We start from the raw sequence: 17,477 nt of genomic DNA, 5'->3' as shown, positions 1-17,477 counted from the left end.
ACTTTAGATGGAATTAGAATTTTCAAATATAAACTTAAATGTCGCTTTTTGCAAATGTTTCGCTTCAGAGAGTTTATGGTCGCCTTAAATCCATTTTATCCTAATATGCATCAAATCCTCCTTCTGAACTTATTATTAGCAAAGCTTCTAATAGTTTTCTTAAACATTTCAGTTGACTAGATATTTTGTAAAATTTGCTATATTTAAATTTTTTCTATAGGTGGCAACTCTATAACTTGTATATATATATTTTTTTTGTTTGCTTTTTCAAGAAATCTTTCCTTAAAAATAGTTCCCAAAACCAAATAAACAAAAAATACCTAAATAATTTTTTAATAGTTCTGGACTGATTCCTTGGAGTCCAACTGCTCCTTAAAAGGTGCCGCAATAATTACAAGAAAAGTCAAACTAATCAGACGATGGAAAACCAAAATGGTTTTATATCATGAACAGGGTATATTATGTTTGCAATGATGCTTGTAACATCTAGAAGGAAACCTCAGATACGCCATAAAATATATGTCTAAATGATTAGCATAACGAGCTGGCTTGATTGAACCATTTCAGTCGACCTGTCTGTCTCTATGTGCCTCAGTTTTTGAAAAACTGCTTTTCAGATATATAAATTAATATATAAATTAATTAATTTCTTGCAGAGAAAATTCTTTTACTTTACGAGATATCCGCACGAAATTTTACATGAAATATAGTCTAGCGGTGAGCCATCACATAATCTTGGTGACTAATCGACCGAACCAAAACTTGAAATTATCTACTTACCGAAACGTTCTCTCAATAAATCCATTGATTGATATGATGTGTGGGAAGTGGCGGCATCTTGTTGAAAGCAAATGTCGCGGAGATCACGAGCTTCAGTTTCAGGTTTCAAATAGTCGGTTATCGGTATAACGGTCGCCATTAACGGTTACATTCTCAATGGCATAATTTAAGAAAAAATATGGGCCGATGATTCATCGCCCCACAAAACGCAACAAACCATTGTGTTTTCTGGATAAAATGGCCGTTCTTGAATCTCTTCAGGTTGCTCTTCGTCCCATATGCAGCAATTATGCTTGCTCACATGCACATTGAACCAGAAATGGGTCTCATCGCTGAACAAAATTTGGCTCGGAAACGTTGATCTCTTGGAACTTTTCAAAAACCCATAAAGCGAATTGATGTTACTTGGGAAGGACGCGCGGCTTCAGTTCTGGCACAAGCTGTATTTTGTACGCTTTCAATTTAAGAGTCAATCCGAGATATTGCGAACGGCGCCAAATCGACTCTCCACGTGCTTCATGTACACTCTCCGTACAGCTGCTATATTTTCTTCACTGCGTACTGGGCGTGGTCTATCCGATCGAATTTTATACAGTAATAATTGCTGGATCTCAAGATGAGTGATGATGTTGCGAATAGTACGCTCATGAGGCCTATTATGTTGACCATAAGACGAAACACTCGTACGCGAATTTTCGTAATAAATATGGGATGGCAATATTGGCCAAAAGGAACTCTAGTGGGACAAATAAACACAGCGGACAACACTGGCGGGACAGTGTTTGCTAAAAATTAGCGTAACGGACAATTATAACCCGAATCAGTTTATAACCGTTTTTAATCGCCTTTGCAAACTTACCTAAGAATAATTTGCGGTTTTCAATATTATATCCCGAATAATTTTTTTTAAATAACCTTTGTGTACCTTTTTTTTTAATAACAATGAAATACAAATAAAATCAAGTGCGGTATATTTAAAACTCATTACCCACATAAAGTTCAACGATTTGAAAACGTTGTCAGGCGTAAGTGTTTCCATGATGAAATGGCAAACAATACTGCACAAATATGGCATGACAACTTGACACGACTCACGCGTAAACTGTCAAAAAAGGCTATTGAATAAAGTACCTCCACTTGGATCATCTGTTATTATATCCTAAAAGCAAATATCCTTTTTATTGAGTTTAAAACTATCTAAAGAGGCCAAACAGTCCATTATTAGTCTATTTAAGGTTTTGATAAAAAAAAATTCAGTTTCAAGTATATCCAAACTAATTAGGGAATTCCGGTACTAATAATAGGAAAAATTTGATGATCGGAATTTTATGATCACTTCACATTTTTCTTGAAAGACATTAGATTAGAGTCTCGAATTCACAGTCTATGTGATCAAATCACTAAGCAGAACCTTCAGCGTATAAAAGTTGATATTTTAACTCAACATTTAGCAAGAATAATTTGATCTATAGAAAGGTTGTGAGAACCTAATACAATTCGATAAGTGCAAAGCGTTAATGTGGCTACTTCAAATTAATAATATCAGAATGGTGAAGTTGAAGAGCAAACCACTATATGACCAGCTTATCTGCCATGTAAATAGCTCAATTCTAAAAGTTAGTAATATTTTTTTACTCATTCTCAACTAAATATATGCTTTCCAGATTGTTAAACTCTGGCAGTGCTGACGCGCTTGTCCCAAAAAAACAACTAAAATTATGAAACAAAAATTGAAAAATATTTCGAAAATTGTCAATTATATTAAGTGTCGTAAAACATTTTTAAAAAATTCAGTTAATGGATCAAATTAAAAACAAACAAATTTCTGTTCCATAAATTCCATCAGAAGCTCAAATCGCCACACACAACAAAAAAACACCGGCTTACAACTAATCGAAAAAATTAATCGCCAAAAACAATATGATTGCGGCGCTTTGATTTCGAACGATTTATGTACCTTCAGCTCACCTTCGTTCAGTTGTTTCACAGATTTGGAATATTGGAAGTAAAATTTTGTCGCGTTAAACCAAACCAAGCCTAACTTGAAAACCATCATCAGCCATCAACGAAGTCAAACATCATAAATCTTCATATACCTACAAAATGGGTAAACGACAGCGTAGTCTCTTTCGCGGCTCTTTCATGCAAAAACTCATGTACAAGCAGCACAAGGCAGCCCTCAGTAAAATTTCCAGCGCCGTCGATATTGGTCCACCTCACATCAAAAAGGATGTCTACCTAAATATAAGAGGCATGCGTAACGACAAGTACGCTTTGAGGCGTATCATTAAAGAAAATATAGAGCTGCTGGAGAGACTCAATCAAATACGACGTACGCACGGCTTGAGCAATAGCTACAACACGCACAAGCGTATTTCACAGACTAAGCTGCATCATTTCTTGCGTCGCATTGATGATATTGAAACGGAGAATCAGTTTCTGGGCTGCCGCCTCTTGCGTGTCAAGCCGATGCTATCGAAGTCTGGCATACCAGTTTCGGCACGCAGCAGCAGCCGTTTGAAGTTTGAGCGCTCGCATGTTAGTCTAAAAATTCGTGAGAAATTGCTCATGGACCAATTACTGCATCCAAAAGTCTTCTTAGACTTGGAAGTGAAAGACATCCGGCCATTAGGGCGCGTTGTCATACAACTCTACACAGAGGCATGCCCCGAAATGGTATTGGAGTTTGCACGCACTTGCTCCGAAAATAAGTCAGACTTATTCAAGTTTATACGCATTTTTCCCGGTCTGTGGCTCGAGGGAGAGATCGCTGTCAAAAATCGCGTTTTGAGCAAATCAAATTTCCAGCATGAAATGAACATGATAAGACACGACTCGGGTTCCTGCATTCTTTCGTTTGCCAAATGTTATCTAACTAATGGCTTTCCATATGGATTGCTCAATTTTACGATTAGCTTTAAAGCCATGCCCGTGCTCAATGGCGAGCGTGTAGCCTTCGGTGAGCTAATTGCTGGCCATCGAGTATTGGAATGCACCCAGGACTATGGCACAAAAAATGGCAAAGTCAAAAAGGAGATTGTTGTCGTAAACAGCGGTCTCAAAGCTTATATTGACGTCTGAAATACAATTCAAATTAATAATTTGAAAATTTAATACAATATCAAAAAAACAAATCTTATTGTTTGTACTCTGCTGTCCTCAACCCTTATCTTTGTGGTTGTTATATACTTTTAAAACATGGAAATAAAAAGTAACGAAATTGAAGACTTTTCAATCGACTTTTCGAGAGATTTAAGTTTAAAGAGATTAAGCGATAATACAGGTTAATGGCATTTGTTGGTTTTTTATGCGCTCAACTTTATCCATGTCGCTCTTGAGCTCATACGGTTCGTCGTTCGTTCCGCTTTGCCACACATCGCTCACACGAACTGCTCCGAACACCTTGCGAAAAACAGTTCTATCGAATGCTTTTTGAACTCGATTCGTTATCGTCCATGTTTCCGACGGGAACCATAAGAGACTTATAAATAATAATAATAATTTTTGTTTGTCAGGAGAGGGATCTGCTGCGCAATTTCCTACCGATTCCAAAGTAGCACCTATAGACAAGAGTTATTTTGCAATTGCTCTGCAAGCTTAGCTTATTGGTGGTACTTATGCTGGTCCTAAATTAGAGAAAGTCGTTCAAATTCTTAGCTGGCAACAGCGACGTAATTCACAAGACTTACAGAACTAAACGGGTTAGATCTTTGAAATAACAACCCTAGGCCAGATAAAATCCGGATCAATTCCTGTAACGTAAAACCGGCTGTTGTGGGAATTGCGCAGCTTTGTTTTAGACACTGTAGCAGACCCCGACATATCAAACATACGTTTAGCGTACAATGAGTCTCCGCATGACACTAGTTACCTCTTTGCCTGCCCTGCTAACCCCAGAAATCTGACACCCTTCTGTCATTGGTTCAACCCCGTCGAAACAGCACATTTCCTGGGGTTACCGTTGGATGACGTCGATGACCACTTATCTAATCCTTACTAACCTTACGGGGACTAGGTACGCGTTATAACAACAAAAACAACAACGTAGTTCATAAGACGCAAGGAATCTTTGTATGTGGACTCCCTGTACTTTGTATTGCCCTCGTTCACATCAACACTATGTCAAAATCATCTACACACCCTGTCCTCTTAGGCTAGATACTGCCACTGCGGTATATCTGTTATTGAAGAAGGAAAGGTGCTTCTCGGTTTTGGCGGATCTGATGGTTGTGCCCAACGTTATTCTACATAAAATGAGTTTTGCAGGAATACCAAATGTAGACATGGTGTCGAACATGCAGCTCCTGTCAGTGCTCATAAAAAGTTGATGGCTGTCGAGCTGCCGCTGTTGTTGAACCTAATTTTTTAATGGGAACGGCTAAATACAAGGGAATAAGATACAATTACTAGCACATACATATATTTAAGTCATTCACCTTGATTTATACTTTTATAATCATTTAACTAAACTCTATTAATTTTTATATTTCCTCCACCAACACAGCGGCAACGATAATGACTCTACGTGGCTCCAGCTATGTCTCGTATCGCATTTACGACTGGAAGGACCGAGTGCACTCCTCGAACACCCGCATCAGCCTCATGTTCCGCACACAGTTCGACGATTCAGCGCTTTTCTATGCCAGCGGCGAATCACTCAAACATCAATACATCGCCGCCTCGATAAAAAATCAATCAATTCATGTGGAAATGGATTTCGGTGATAACGTGCTGTCGACAGTGCTCACTGATGAGTTGACACGTAGTAATTGGCATAATTTAACCATTCACCATGAGCGACGCACAGTGCGCATCATACTTGATCAGCAAATGAAAGTGCTCGATATACCGGCGACATCAAGCGCCAATCTGCTATTCGATCCCGAAATTTACTTCGGTGGCGGCCCCGATTTACACAAGAAGAAAGGCTTGCTATCGCAGAACAATTTCGTTGGCAGCCTTAAGTATGTCTACTATAATGATGTATCGATTTTATATGAACTACAAAAGAGTAATCCCAAAGTGCACTATCACGGTGAGTGAACAGCAATTGTTTAAATTAAATTATTGTTTTATATTTATAATGCGAGAATTCAGCTTTTTTCGAACATTTTAGAACCAGTTTATTCTGGTTTCACATTACATGTGAATGATACTGTGGCTGTGAGTGCGAGTAAATTTATCCCAGCTTATGACATTTTCATATGAAGTCAGGTCACTGCTCACTCACGTGCTTTTCCCACCACAAAGTTCCAGTTTATTCAGTCGACGTTAGATGTCCATAACAGTTGTTGGCTTTCACTAAACTTTGTTGAATATATACAGTTCATACAGCCGATTGTTTCATTGTCACCAGAAATTACCATTTCCGACGGTTACACTTTTGAAAATATTTGCAAATATCCACGAGCAACCTCAATGAACGTTCCATTGTTTGGAAACATTTAGTCTATTTATTCAAAAGATCGTCTAAAATTCAAGACTTAGATAATTTAGTATCCCATGGTTAAAGTATATAGTGAAAGTGGCAGAGTATAAAAAACTGTTTTTGATTAGTTGAAACTTGTTTCAATCTCTAAAAGACATTAGCGAAAGTTTTCTAGCAAAAACTGAATCTACTTCCTTAGTTTTTCAATTCAACGATGATATTTACCAAATTCCAAGTATTGTCATTGCGAACGTAAAAGTAGTATGAACATTGAATTTTTCATCTGTTCGATACTATCACTGATATTTGCATAAATTGTAAATAATTTCCAAACAAAAAAGTGCATAAATTTCATCTTTGTCGGACAATTGGTCCAGGTTCTGTTTCAATCGTTTCTTCGATACAACCCTTCGCAAGTGGTGTGTTGGATTCCGCATTAACTCTTTCTGAAAGGTTTAAAGTGGACACGAAACGCCATGTCAGAAATCAATGAAAACTATCCGGCTATATAGACTATTCAACATTCATTTCATTTCATTCATTTTTTTCATATTTTGTTTCTTAATCACTTATGTATATTTTAGGTCTTATGATCACTTAGCCTCCTTTTTGTTTCAAAATGAGATATAAGTAATAAAATTACATTGGAATATCACAATATATTGTCCAACACAAACAGTTTAAAGCCAGTCGCCGTATTTGAATAGCTGGACCGACAATCCATCGGCTCCGCCACTTTGTTGTTCTTCAGACGGGTAATTGCTATTCGAACTTCTTCATGGTCGGGCAGTGGAACGTCTGCTCCATCATCATCGATTGGGGAATGGAGTTCGTAATCTCCTGGTTTTATGCTTCCATTGCCATTCAGAATCCTGGAGAAGTGTTCCCTACATAATTTTAGTATGCTTTGGACTATAGTGACTAGATCACCTACGGAGGTTCTACAAAAGTAAGCTCCTGTCTTGAAACGGGCGCGTATCTTGACTGCAACCAGATAGTGATCCGATTCAATGTTAAAACATCGGAGCGTACACACATCTAAAACACTGAAGACCGTTTATCTCAAATTGATCGATTTTGTTGGTGGTTTTTCTATTCGAAAATAGCCAGATATCTGGATGGATTTTTCTATACTGGAATCTAGTACTACAGATGACCATATTTCGGGCAACAGCGAAGTCGATCTGCCTCAAACCATTTGGGGGTCTTTCAGCGTGGAGGCTAAATTTACCGACCGTTGTGTCAAAGGTACCTTCATTGGCCACCTTAACGTTAAAGTCCACAAGCACGATTTTAACAACGTGGTGGGGACAACTTTCATTGGTGCCCTCCTAAAAAGGCATTTTTGGTCACATCGCCCTTTTCTTCCGTCGGGGCGTGTGCGCAAATCAGCGATATGTTGAAGAACTTCGCTTTGATGCGGATTGTGGCTAGATGCTCATCCACCGGTGGGAAAACTAGAACTCTTCGACGTAGTCTCTCTCCAACCATAAATACCAAAACGAATTTTCTCTCGGTTATATTTAGTAAATGTCACAAGAACCTACTCATTTCAGTCCTTGTCCACTTCATTGCACTTTTTTAATGACGCATGCTGGGGAGTGGCACCTTCCGAATTCTGGGAGCGGATATTCCAGGTGCATACCCTTAAATCATATTCCTTATTACGTTTGCTGTGGTCGTCATCAAAAGGTGGGTTTTTCTTCCGAGACTGATACTATTTGGCTTTGGCTACCCTTTGGCTACCCAAAGAATACTTGGTCTAAAACAATGTCATGATTTTATGTAAAAGAATCGTTTCTGATCACTCCCAAGTGAATGGCAATCAGAGAACTTTACTCACTTACGTGAACTTCTACACATGACTCCATCCTCCATTCCCCATACCATTAGTAGGAACAAATGCTTTTTGAGTTTCATTTAGATACCTTACATATGGACCAATATATACTTTGCTCTTCGACTTTCTTGCAAAATGAAAATGGGCACGTTGAAAGTGCGTCATATTTGCTCACTCCCTCACTCTCCCTCCCTCTCCCTCTCGCTATCTCTCTGACCTAACCTCACCCAAAACAAAGAACAGTTTGATATATTAATGTGCATTATCTGAGTACCATATTGCATTTGATTATCTACAACGGAACTCACAGATCAATCATAAAACGTGCTTATTTCACACGCCCTAGTCGGCAGCCTCGCATAAATCATACTTTAATTGCCAACATATGCACAAACGTACCGGGCCAATACGAAAATTGCTCGCTGAAAAGTCTAATATACAATTTCCTATATGCATATTTAGTAGTACGTAACTCTATACGGAGGCAGGCAGTGATATATTTGTGAAATTGCCAATGACTATTGCTATTTTCTAGGTGTCCTCGAGGCCGAATTCCTAGAGAACGAAGTCAACGTCATACCCATTACGTATCCGTTCGCAACATCTCACATTTGGTGGCCCATAAATCACGCCGAAGAATTTAATATTAAATTCGATTTCCGGAGTAGTCGTACAGCAGCCGTATTGGCGTATAGTGATGTGACAACAGCATCCGGAAATGGATTTTGGGAGGTAAGTGTCAGTGCATCTATACTTTCGTACAAGTATGTGTGGGCGTGCGTGCATGAGGCAGAGAACATTTCAACGTTGTATGATTTCTAAGAGCGTTTAGTGTGCGTGCATATGTTAATGTATATATGTGTGTTTGAGGGTATGAGGCTGCATGTGGGCGCTGAGTTTTAGAGCAGTTCAGTTGCAGCAGCAGTATCCAACAACAAAATTTGCTAACCTTCGTTAATATGAATTCTTAAAAGCTACATACATGAGCACATACATATGTACATATGTATGCTAAACATACACTTATACATGCATGTGTATATACTATACATACATAAATAGCGGTGTAGCGGGGCTTGGGCGCATAATGGCGTGCGTGTTCATGAATTTGGCTTGCGTCGCTCGGATAAGCGCCAGAGCGTCAGTGACAATTGCAGTTCACAGCAGTTTTTGCATTACATTGAACGCTTTGCTGTTGACGTTGTTGTTGTTGCCTAGCTTAATAATGCCGCTGTCAACTGCAAGACGAAATTGCTATGCTGTCGATATTGTGGAGAGAAATCGTCGAGGCGTTTGCAATGTGCCAGCGCCATCCCTTTGAAATATTACAGGAATTCCATTCATTGCTCGCTCGCATACTACATCGGCTGCAGTAATCGAAAAATTACAGCAATAAAAATGGAGCGAAATGAGTGAGCATTTTTGATTTGGCGCAGAGCTTCAGTGTGATTTTTATCCAAATTAAATGGGTTAAATCAAATTGCAGGCAATAAGGCGAAGGACACATTTGACAACTTAGCTAAGCTGTGCAGTGATTTCATTCTGTCAAGAAAGCTAAATATTCCTCGGCAATGTACAAGTGATAAAATATTATATAATAAAATACCATAAATGAAATATATTCAAATATACCAAAAGACCGTTCCCACGACAGTCGGGCCTGAGTAACCGGAACGGACATGGAATTTTATCCAGTCAAGAACTGTCAACTCGCACCATTTCTCGAAATTACTTCAAGAGGCATTACCACTTGATGATCACCACCACGCAAATTCCTAACTTAACTGGACGAATCTTTTTGTTTGCCTCTGCAATTCAACCCAATAATTCAATTAAATAGAGCCTGTGACCGTTTTTCTCTTATTCAAATAGTCGAATAGTCATTATCTTTAGGGTTGATAGCAGAGTTTTCGCCTCTTTGGAACAGTTTCGCTGAAATCTACTGTTCCGACTATTCCTTAGAGTTGGGTGTACACCAGAATAATCACGTTTCGTCTACAATTCGGACACCGAAACTCCTACGATAGCCATTTTCAGGGCATTCGACGTGCCTCAATAAAATCCAACCCTAAAAGAACAAATGATTTCAAACTCACCGACTCATTTTGCAGATAATCCTTTGATAAATGGTGAACTTTTCCTCCTACTTTCGAAGTAAAGTCTGTCGAACAATGCTACAGGGGAAATGACGTCGTACTTCAAAGTGTCATAAACTCATTCGTTTCGTTCTTTTCGTTATTTGGTGTCAATTTGAGATACCAAATGCAGCCAGGTCCCTATCCACCTGATTTCTGTGGAGGTGGAGTGGAGGTCTTCCTTTTCTTCAGCTTCTACCGATGGGTTCTGAAACTAAAACTTTCACAGCTGGAGTTGTCTCTTACATATGAGCAACATGACCGAGGCCGCGTAGCCGCTGTCTCTTGATTTGCTGAACTAAGTCAATGTTGGCGTATATCGCGTACAGCTCGTAACTCGCCGTTGCCATGTGCAGAACTTTTCTCTCTAAAACTCGTAACGTCGACTCATCGGATAATGTCATTGTCCATAGCTCCGCACTATATAGCAAGACAGGGATGATAAGTGACTTGTAGAATTTGATCTTTGTTCACCGAGAGAAGACACTACTGTTCAATTGCCTATTCAAAACCAAGAAGCACCTCTTGGCAAGAGTAATTCTGCGTTGTATTTCAAGGCTGATATTTTTGTTGGTCTTAATGCTGGTTCCAAGATAGACGAAATTATCTACGACTTCGAAGTTATAACTGTCAACAGTGACGTTTCTTTGATAACAGACCCATTTGCTACGCTTCCTTATCCATTCTGGAGAAAGCAGAATTAATAGCGCGGATGTTAAGGCCAATGATATTAACATCATCGGTGTACGCCAGCAGCTGTACGCTCTTTTAGAAGATTGTAGCTTCCCTATTTCGCTCTGCAGTTCGTATTATTTTATCCAGCAATATACAAGTATTAAAGAAATCACCCGATAAGGAGTGCCTTTGTCTAAAGACTTGTTAGGTATCGAACGGCTCGAAGATGTCCTTCCTAATTCTAACGGAGCTTTTGGATCTCCAGCCACTTGAAAAGTTAAATTCTAATAAATTTAACACGGAAATATATTTAGCCGAGAGTACTTTCTATTTCGACAGAAGGTTAGTTGTGGCGCTCAACTATTGAATGCTTAGCATTCGCTGTACATATTTACAAAATATTACGTTTGATTGAATTTTATTTGGCCGTCAAACGTTTTGCTATTTATTTGAGGTGTTCGGCTTCAGTGCAAATATTTTGCAAGTAAATATAAACCGTTACCGGTGTTATTATAAAAGCAGTCTTATATGCAATAATATTTAGCAAATTGTTTCAGATAATAAATATTTTCAAATAATATACGTATATGAAATCGTATTTACATATATTCTAAATATAAATTTTATTTAATATCAGTGAATACGAAAGGCGACAAATATATTTTGGTTAATGAAAAATGTAATGTTACCGCCAAATTTGTGTAAATACCTATATATTATATTATATATTATTACATAAATGATTAGCATGCGAGTAAATGAGTTGTTGACTAATTTAGCCAGTCTGTATGTACGCGAACTACTCCCTCAATTTTTGAGATATCAATCTGTAATTTTGCACACGTTTTTTTCTCTCCAAGAAGCTGGTCATTTATCGGAACCGCCGATAACGGACCACTACAGCATATAGTTGAATACAAACTGAGCTATCGGAATCAAGCTTTTGTATAGAAAACTTTTTGATTTTACAAAATATCTTCACGAAATTTGGCACGTATTTTTTACCTAATACAATCTCCGAAGAAATCGTTTAGATCCAATCACTAGAACGTTTAGTTGCTATACAAACTGAACGATGGAATCAAGTCTTTGTAGGAAAAAAATTGTGTTGGTGAATTATTCTCAAATTAAAAAGTTTTTCATAAAAGAGCTTTATTTTGATCGGTTTTCTTGGATAATGATCGATATCGAATTTTGTAAAGGTAATATCTCAAATAAAAAATGTCAAACAAGGGCTTGATTTTGAACGGTCTGTTTGTTGATAGGTAAGTAGGTAGAGTGGATATCTCCCTATATGTGAAACTACGGCATTTCCACAGAAAATCCCCTCGAACTATTCTGTCCTCTTTGAACCACCTTCTGCTTCCAATAAAGTTTTTTGGTGTCTAATCATAGATAGTTCCTGCTCTGGATTCAAGTTATTAACAGTTACACAGGTACTATACCAATATGTTCTAGAACCCATTGCAGGTTTATCGTGGGTCTAACATCCACTAAGAAATCAAGTCATTATTTCACTAGATTTGATGAAATCCTGGTGATTGCAAAGTCGCTTGATTATCTGTATATGTAAGTAAATATATCTTATGTTGTGAGCACACTCTTTGTCAGAAGAAGAAGGCGTTCTTTAACTGCTTTGATGAACGCTTAGCGGTCTGGTATCCAATTTTGCTGAAAAGACACCAACTCACAACCGATTATCGAATTGGCCACCTCTCCCCTTTTCGCTATAAGGGTTGGCAAAATTGGGAACCGAATTTAAGTTCAATTCTATAGTATTTCGAAAGTTAAAAGTATACATGTTGCAATGCCCCTTGTTACAGAGGACTAATAGAGAGGATGCCCTCAGTCTAAGAGTATCTGTGGGGAGTAGCTATAAATTAGTGCCTGATTTGGAGTTGTTGTAAAAACTCCACTAAGGGATATACTAGCAGCTTTTTGCATGATTTCCATAGGTCTTACCACGTATTTGTTTTCCGTACAACTGCTGAGTAGAACCAATGAGTTACGCAAGGCGTTAGTCTCCATTTGGGAAACACCATCCTTTTACAGGTGTAAAGTTGAGTAGCTACTTTCTTTACCTTAGCGTATTGGTTACCATGAAAGTTTCCTATCTAAAATGAATTCCAAGTAGCTTACTTTCTCTTTTATCGTTAGCCTTGTGCCACTTATTAGAAATCTGTGTTTCCTAATTAACAACTCAAGCTCTGTTTTGCTAGTGTTTAAGGTCAGTCCGCACGATACGGCCCATGGATTTATGTATTTCCATATTGTTTGCATAATATAAGCGAATGTATTTGGGAAAACTAAACCGCTAACCGTAATCGCTACATCTAACTTCATTTTATTCATTATTAAGATCCAGAGAAGTGTAGATAACTCTCCTTCTTGAGGAGTGAATAGCAGAGCTGCACACTGTTAAAACTCTCAGCGTTGATATTATTGACCTTCCCTTGACAAACTATTCCATTGGAGTGTATGGTAGCCAAATGCAATAGTGGTATGGTTCTAACAAATATGCAGCTTCTTTAGGAGGAAAGAACGCGTACAAAATTTCAGATCGCTATCTCAAAAATCGAACTCGATATGCATTGGTTGTCACAAAGTTAAAATAATCTATACAGAGTATAAATATAGAATTTCTATGCTTGGTCGATTTTGAAATCGAGATGTAAAGGCACATTTATATTGTAAAACTAAAAATACACGAAAATCAAAAATTCTCCATATGAGAACTGAGGCAGTTTTTCTTTATGTTTGCGATTTTAAAAAGAATTAAAAATGTTATTCCACATTAAACTGATGTTTTGTATAGCTTCAATGTATGTATCTTACATACAATTGTATTTTCCAATTCAAAGCAATGCAATTGTCTTTGTTTTTGTTTAATTCTTTTACACAAGTACTTAACTTAAATAACTTATTTTATTGGGATAAATTTTTAATCAAACTTAAATACTATACAAATGCTAATTCGTGATTTATCAACTATGATCATCTGGTTTAGAATGCTGGACCTTCTCGGTTTTCATGACGCTTCCATCATCTAATTTTTGTCGTTTGGCACTATTTTCTTCTTCATTGCCTTGGGATTCCATTGCTTTTCTAATAGCTATAGCTGCCTGCTTCATCTGCATTCTCTGTTCCGGGCTCATCTCTTTCCAAGCTAGCATTTTATTGATTTTCTTCTTCAAATAATCGCAAAATAACTGCTCCCGGTTGAGAATACCTACATTGTCCAAGCCCCCATGTTCTCTATCAACGTGCTTTTTCGTTTCAGAGATAAGTGTATCGGTTATGTACAACTTTGATTGGGTCAGACTTAACTCTTTGGCAAATAGTTTGGCACGACTTCTCAATTTATGACGGTGTACGAACAACATGTAACTCAATGTTGGCGCTTGGTTAGTTCCGCTAACTTCGTTTAAGGACATTTTTAGAACTGACTAAAGTGAGGATAGCTAAAATACGACACGTCTGCTCAGTAGTAGAGTTGTAAGCTAAATAATATTTTTTACCAACGAGTTTCAATATTTATAGAAATATTGCGAAGGTCAGATCCTTATGTTGTTCAGAATGTCTCAGGTAGGCTCACGCCTCAAATCACTAAAAGGTTTAGATAAACTCGGCGAATAACAATGTCGGCAATCTATTTAAGTCTATTGTATACCTGTATACAAAGATTATGTAAACACAACCCCCTATCTATAAATAAATAATTACCAATATTTATGTCACCTTTCAAGGGTAAAAATGATATTAGGGACTATACTACCTGTACCTGAAGAAAACTTTCGAGAATAAAAGTTTTGATAAGAGTCATAAGCCCACAGTGAGCTACACGGTATTTTTGCACAAGACGCAGTTAAGGATCCGAAGGAAACAATCGGTCGGTCCCGGTTTGCCATTGATAAATTCGAAACTCTTAGTCACTGACACACTAATCTTGTAAACTAAAATTCAAAGTGTTTAATACATGGAAGCTCTCAAACAGGAACAGATTTTCAGCAACCGTTTGAAATTGTCTATTTTACGGATCTTGTCGAAAAAGAATTCGAGATTATTGCGGAAAAATAATAAAAAATGCTGAGCAGCAGTAATACAAGGAAGGAAGGATGACGAGGAAGTCAACAATGCTAAGCGACAGAAACAATAACGAATAGGAGATAGAAAGACTGTCCACGGAAAGATTAATTTTTCTAATTCAGTGTATTAGACTATTAGTATTTAAGGAAAATTTTGTTAATTTCTTTGTCTATGATCTGAATGATGTAAAACTTTAGTATTTTAGTAATTATATACTTTCAACTAACTTCGCACGCTTGTGAGGTATTTCAAGAGGTTCGAAAAATAAGAGTTGAGGTCCGATTTCGGCTCTCATAAAGCTCTCACTTTAATATAAATACATATATCCCTATATCTCTCTCACTTAGTTTTAGGTTATACATACAACCGCTGGGAGAACAAAACTATTGTTCTCTGGAACAACAGGTTGCAAGAGTATAAAGGAAATATTAAAGATTTAGACGGATTGTCCCACGAAATTACCTTCAAAAACATTATGTAGTCGCTTATATACTATAAATTTTTTAAATGAAGAAATGCGCTCAAACCAGAAGGGGAAAAATTGGATCCTCGTTGTCATATCGCGAGGATGTACTGAACCTATGCCACTCGCGTATGCTTAGGAGACATTAGTGTGCAATCGACTTGTCAGGAAAGGGCCTGCTCATATAATCTATACAGAGTACAAATATAGAATTTCTATGCTTGGTCGATTTCGAAATCGAGATGTAAAGGCACATTTATATTGTAAAACTAAAAATACACGAAAACCAAAAATTCTCCATATGAGAACTGAGGCAGTTTTACTATATGTTTACGATTTTAAATAGAATTAAAAATGTTATTCTACATTAAACTGATTTTTTGTATAGCTTTAATGTATGTATATTACATATAATTGTATTATATTTTTGTATTTTCCAATTCAAAGCAAATTTGAAAGTATCGAAAAGTTAACTGGAAATCTATAAAGGAAACTGTGGTATATACGAAAAAACTGTTCCCTCGTATTGTCTATATATCGATATTTTTCTGTATACCACGCATATCAAAGTGTCACCGAAAATACAAAAATTTTACACCAATAACAAAAAAATCCACAACAAATAGCTGGCAATTCGCTAATGTCACGATTTCAACCGAAACTGCATATTTTCCCAAATCATAATTATCTCACCAATTTATCGTGAATTTTGTGAAAATTCAGCAGTTATAACCGTAAATTGGCATACATGTAATTGCATGTACTCGTGTGTATTTGTATTTTGTATATAATCCATATGTATGTATATGTTTACGTTTGTACCTTTCGGCTTGCAAATGACCCAAATATGCAACAGCAGGCATAATAGTCTTCAAATGAAAATTGTGACTTAAATACTTATTTATATACAATCAAAATTCCACAATTATTACATCACTTACCCATTTATGCTCGCTTTTGGGTACATACTATAAATAATTGTGAAATGGATATCACCATTGGTTAAACTTGGCTACTGCATACTGCGTGGTATTCTACAAACGTTTCCCACCTGTTTTGATGACAGAAAATGAAAATAGCAATCGTAGTTTAAAGTTTTTTTTTTCTCTCAAATTTGTGGTGTTTTATACAAACTCTTCGATTAGGAAATGATAATCGAACTTAAAAAGAGCTCCACTGATGCATATACTAGTTGCTTTTTCTATTCCTTCCATAGGCATTGCGTATTTTTTCCGTTATTATTGGCCACCATACCAAGATACCATATTCCATAAACGGTCAAACCACTACTAACAACTACTGTGTAGAACCAAGGAGCTACCCGAGGCATTCATCCTCATTTGGGCCCTTTTAAGGTTGTAAAGTACTGAAGCTGCCTTCGTCACCCTAGCGTCTAAGTTTGGTTTTCTGAAAGCTTGCTGTCTACAATTAATCCTAACTAATTTGCCTTATCTTCAACTCTTAGCCTGGTACCATTTAGCAATAGTGGCCCGCACAATACGGCCCAACGATTTATGTAATTTAATATTCTGGTATGGCGCCAGACTGGAAGTTTTTTATGTCCAAGAAGGCAACTAGGGTGTGTTTTTTAACCGCCACAGATTTTCCAATCTCTGCTACCACTGAGCTTAGTGCTTTTTCTGTGGATTTTCCTTTATACTACAAATGCTGTGAAACAGATAGTAATTGAGCTGTGTCTAAACCGTCTGGTCGCGGCGATTCGAAAGAACTTTAAACACAGGTGGTTCAGAGAGGAGTCAATAGAGTGAGGAAATATAAGTTCCGCCGCCATCAAAATGTGCCTCAAAAGGCCTAGGTGCTTCGACAGACTGCCATTCTACCTACCTATCACACTTTTAATACTTTTCCACAAAATCGTTATATGAAGGATTGGCGCAGTTATCATTTGATTTCGTTTATATGAGCAGGTGTTGCTCTAGAAAGCTTGTTCTTGGCAAGTTTGGTCAGTTTAGCTTAAGTCGTTTGGGAGATTGGTTCTTTAAATGTAGTAGAAGTCGGGAATATGCTCACTTAAAAAAAATTAAAACCAAAACTAAACACTAAGGGTTA

General features: G+C 37.3%; 2 protein-coding genes across 6 annotated transcripts in view; both read left to right on the top strand.

The window, feature by feature from the left end:
* The window catches only part of LOC120778701, a 172,685-nt gene that overhangs the window by 63,226 nt on the left and 91,982 nt on the right, over nt 1-17,477 (top strand). For all 5 annotated transcript variants that reach the window (XM_040110662.1, XM_040110661.1, XM_040110658.1 and 2 more), the window contains exons 7-8: nt 5,285-5,815; nt 8,584-8,780. In XM_040110662.1, coding sequence (XP_039966596.1) covers nt 5,285-5,815; nt 8,584-8,780 — 728 coding nt within the window. The remainder of the gene's footprint in view (nt 1-5,284; nt 5,816-8,583; nt 8,781-17,477) is intronic.
* Nucleotides 2,554-3,930, top strand: LOC120778703. Its single transcript, XM_040110663.1, has 2 exons — nt 2,554-2,694; nt 2,845-3,930. Exon 2 carries the CDS (start codon nt 2,884-2,886, stop codon nt 3,859-3,861), a length of 978 nt encoding a protein of 325 aa, XP_039966597.1. The 5' UTR covers nt 2,554-2,694; nt 2,845-2,883; the 3' UTR covers nt 3,862-3,930.

The sequence above is a fragment of the Bactrocera tryoni genome, chromosome 5 (genome assembly GCF_016617805.1).
Source record: "Bactrocera tryoni isolate S06 chromosome 5, CSIRO_BtryS06_freeze2, whole genome shotgun sequence".
NCBI classification, from domain to species: Eukaryota; Metazoa; Arthropoda; class Insecta; order Diptera; family Tephritidae; genus Bactrocera; species Bactrocera tryoni.
Note: the sequence above shows the minus strand (reverse complement) of the source record. Positions and strands in the feature narration are given on the sequence as shown.

Bases quoted from the DNA above. Each gene is read 5' to 3' on its own strand.
- LOC120778703 (XM_040110663.1), top strand. From the start codon at position 2,884: ATGGGTAAACGACAGCGTAGTCTCTTTCGCGGCTCTTTCATGCAAAAA.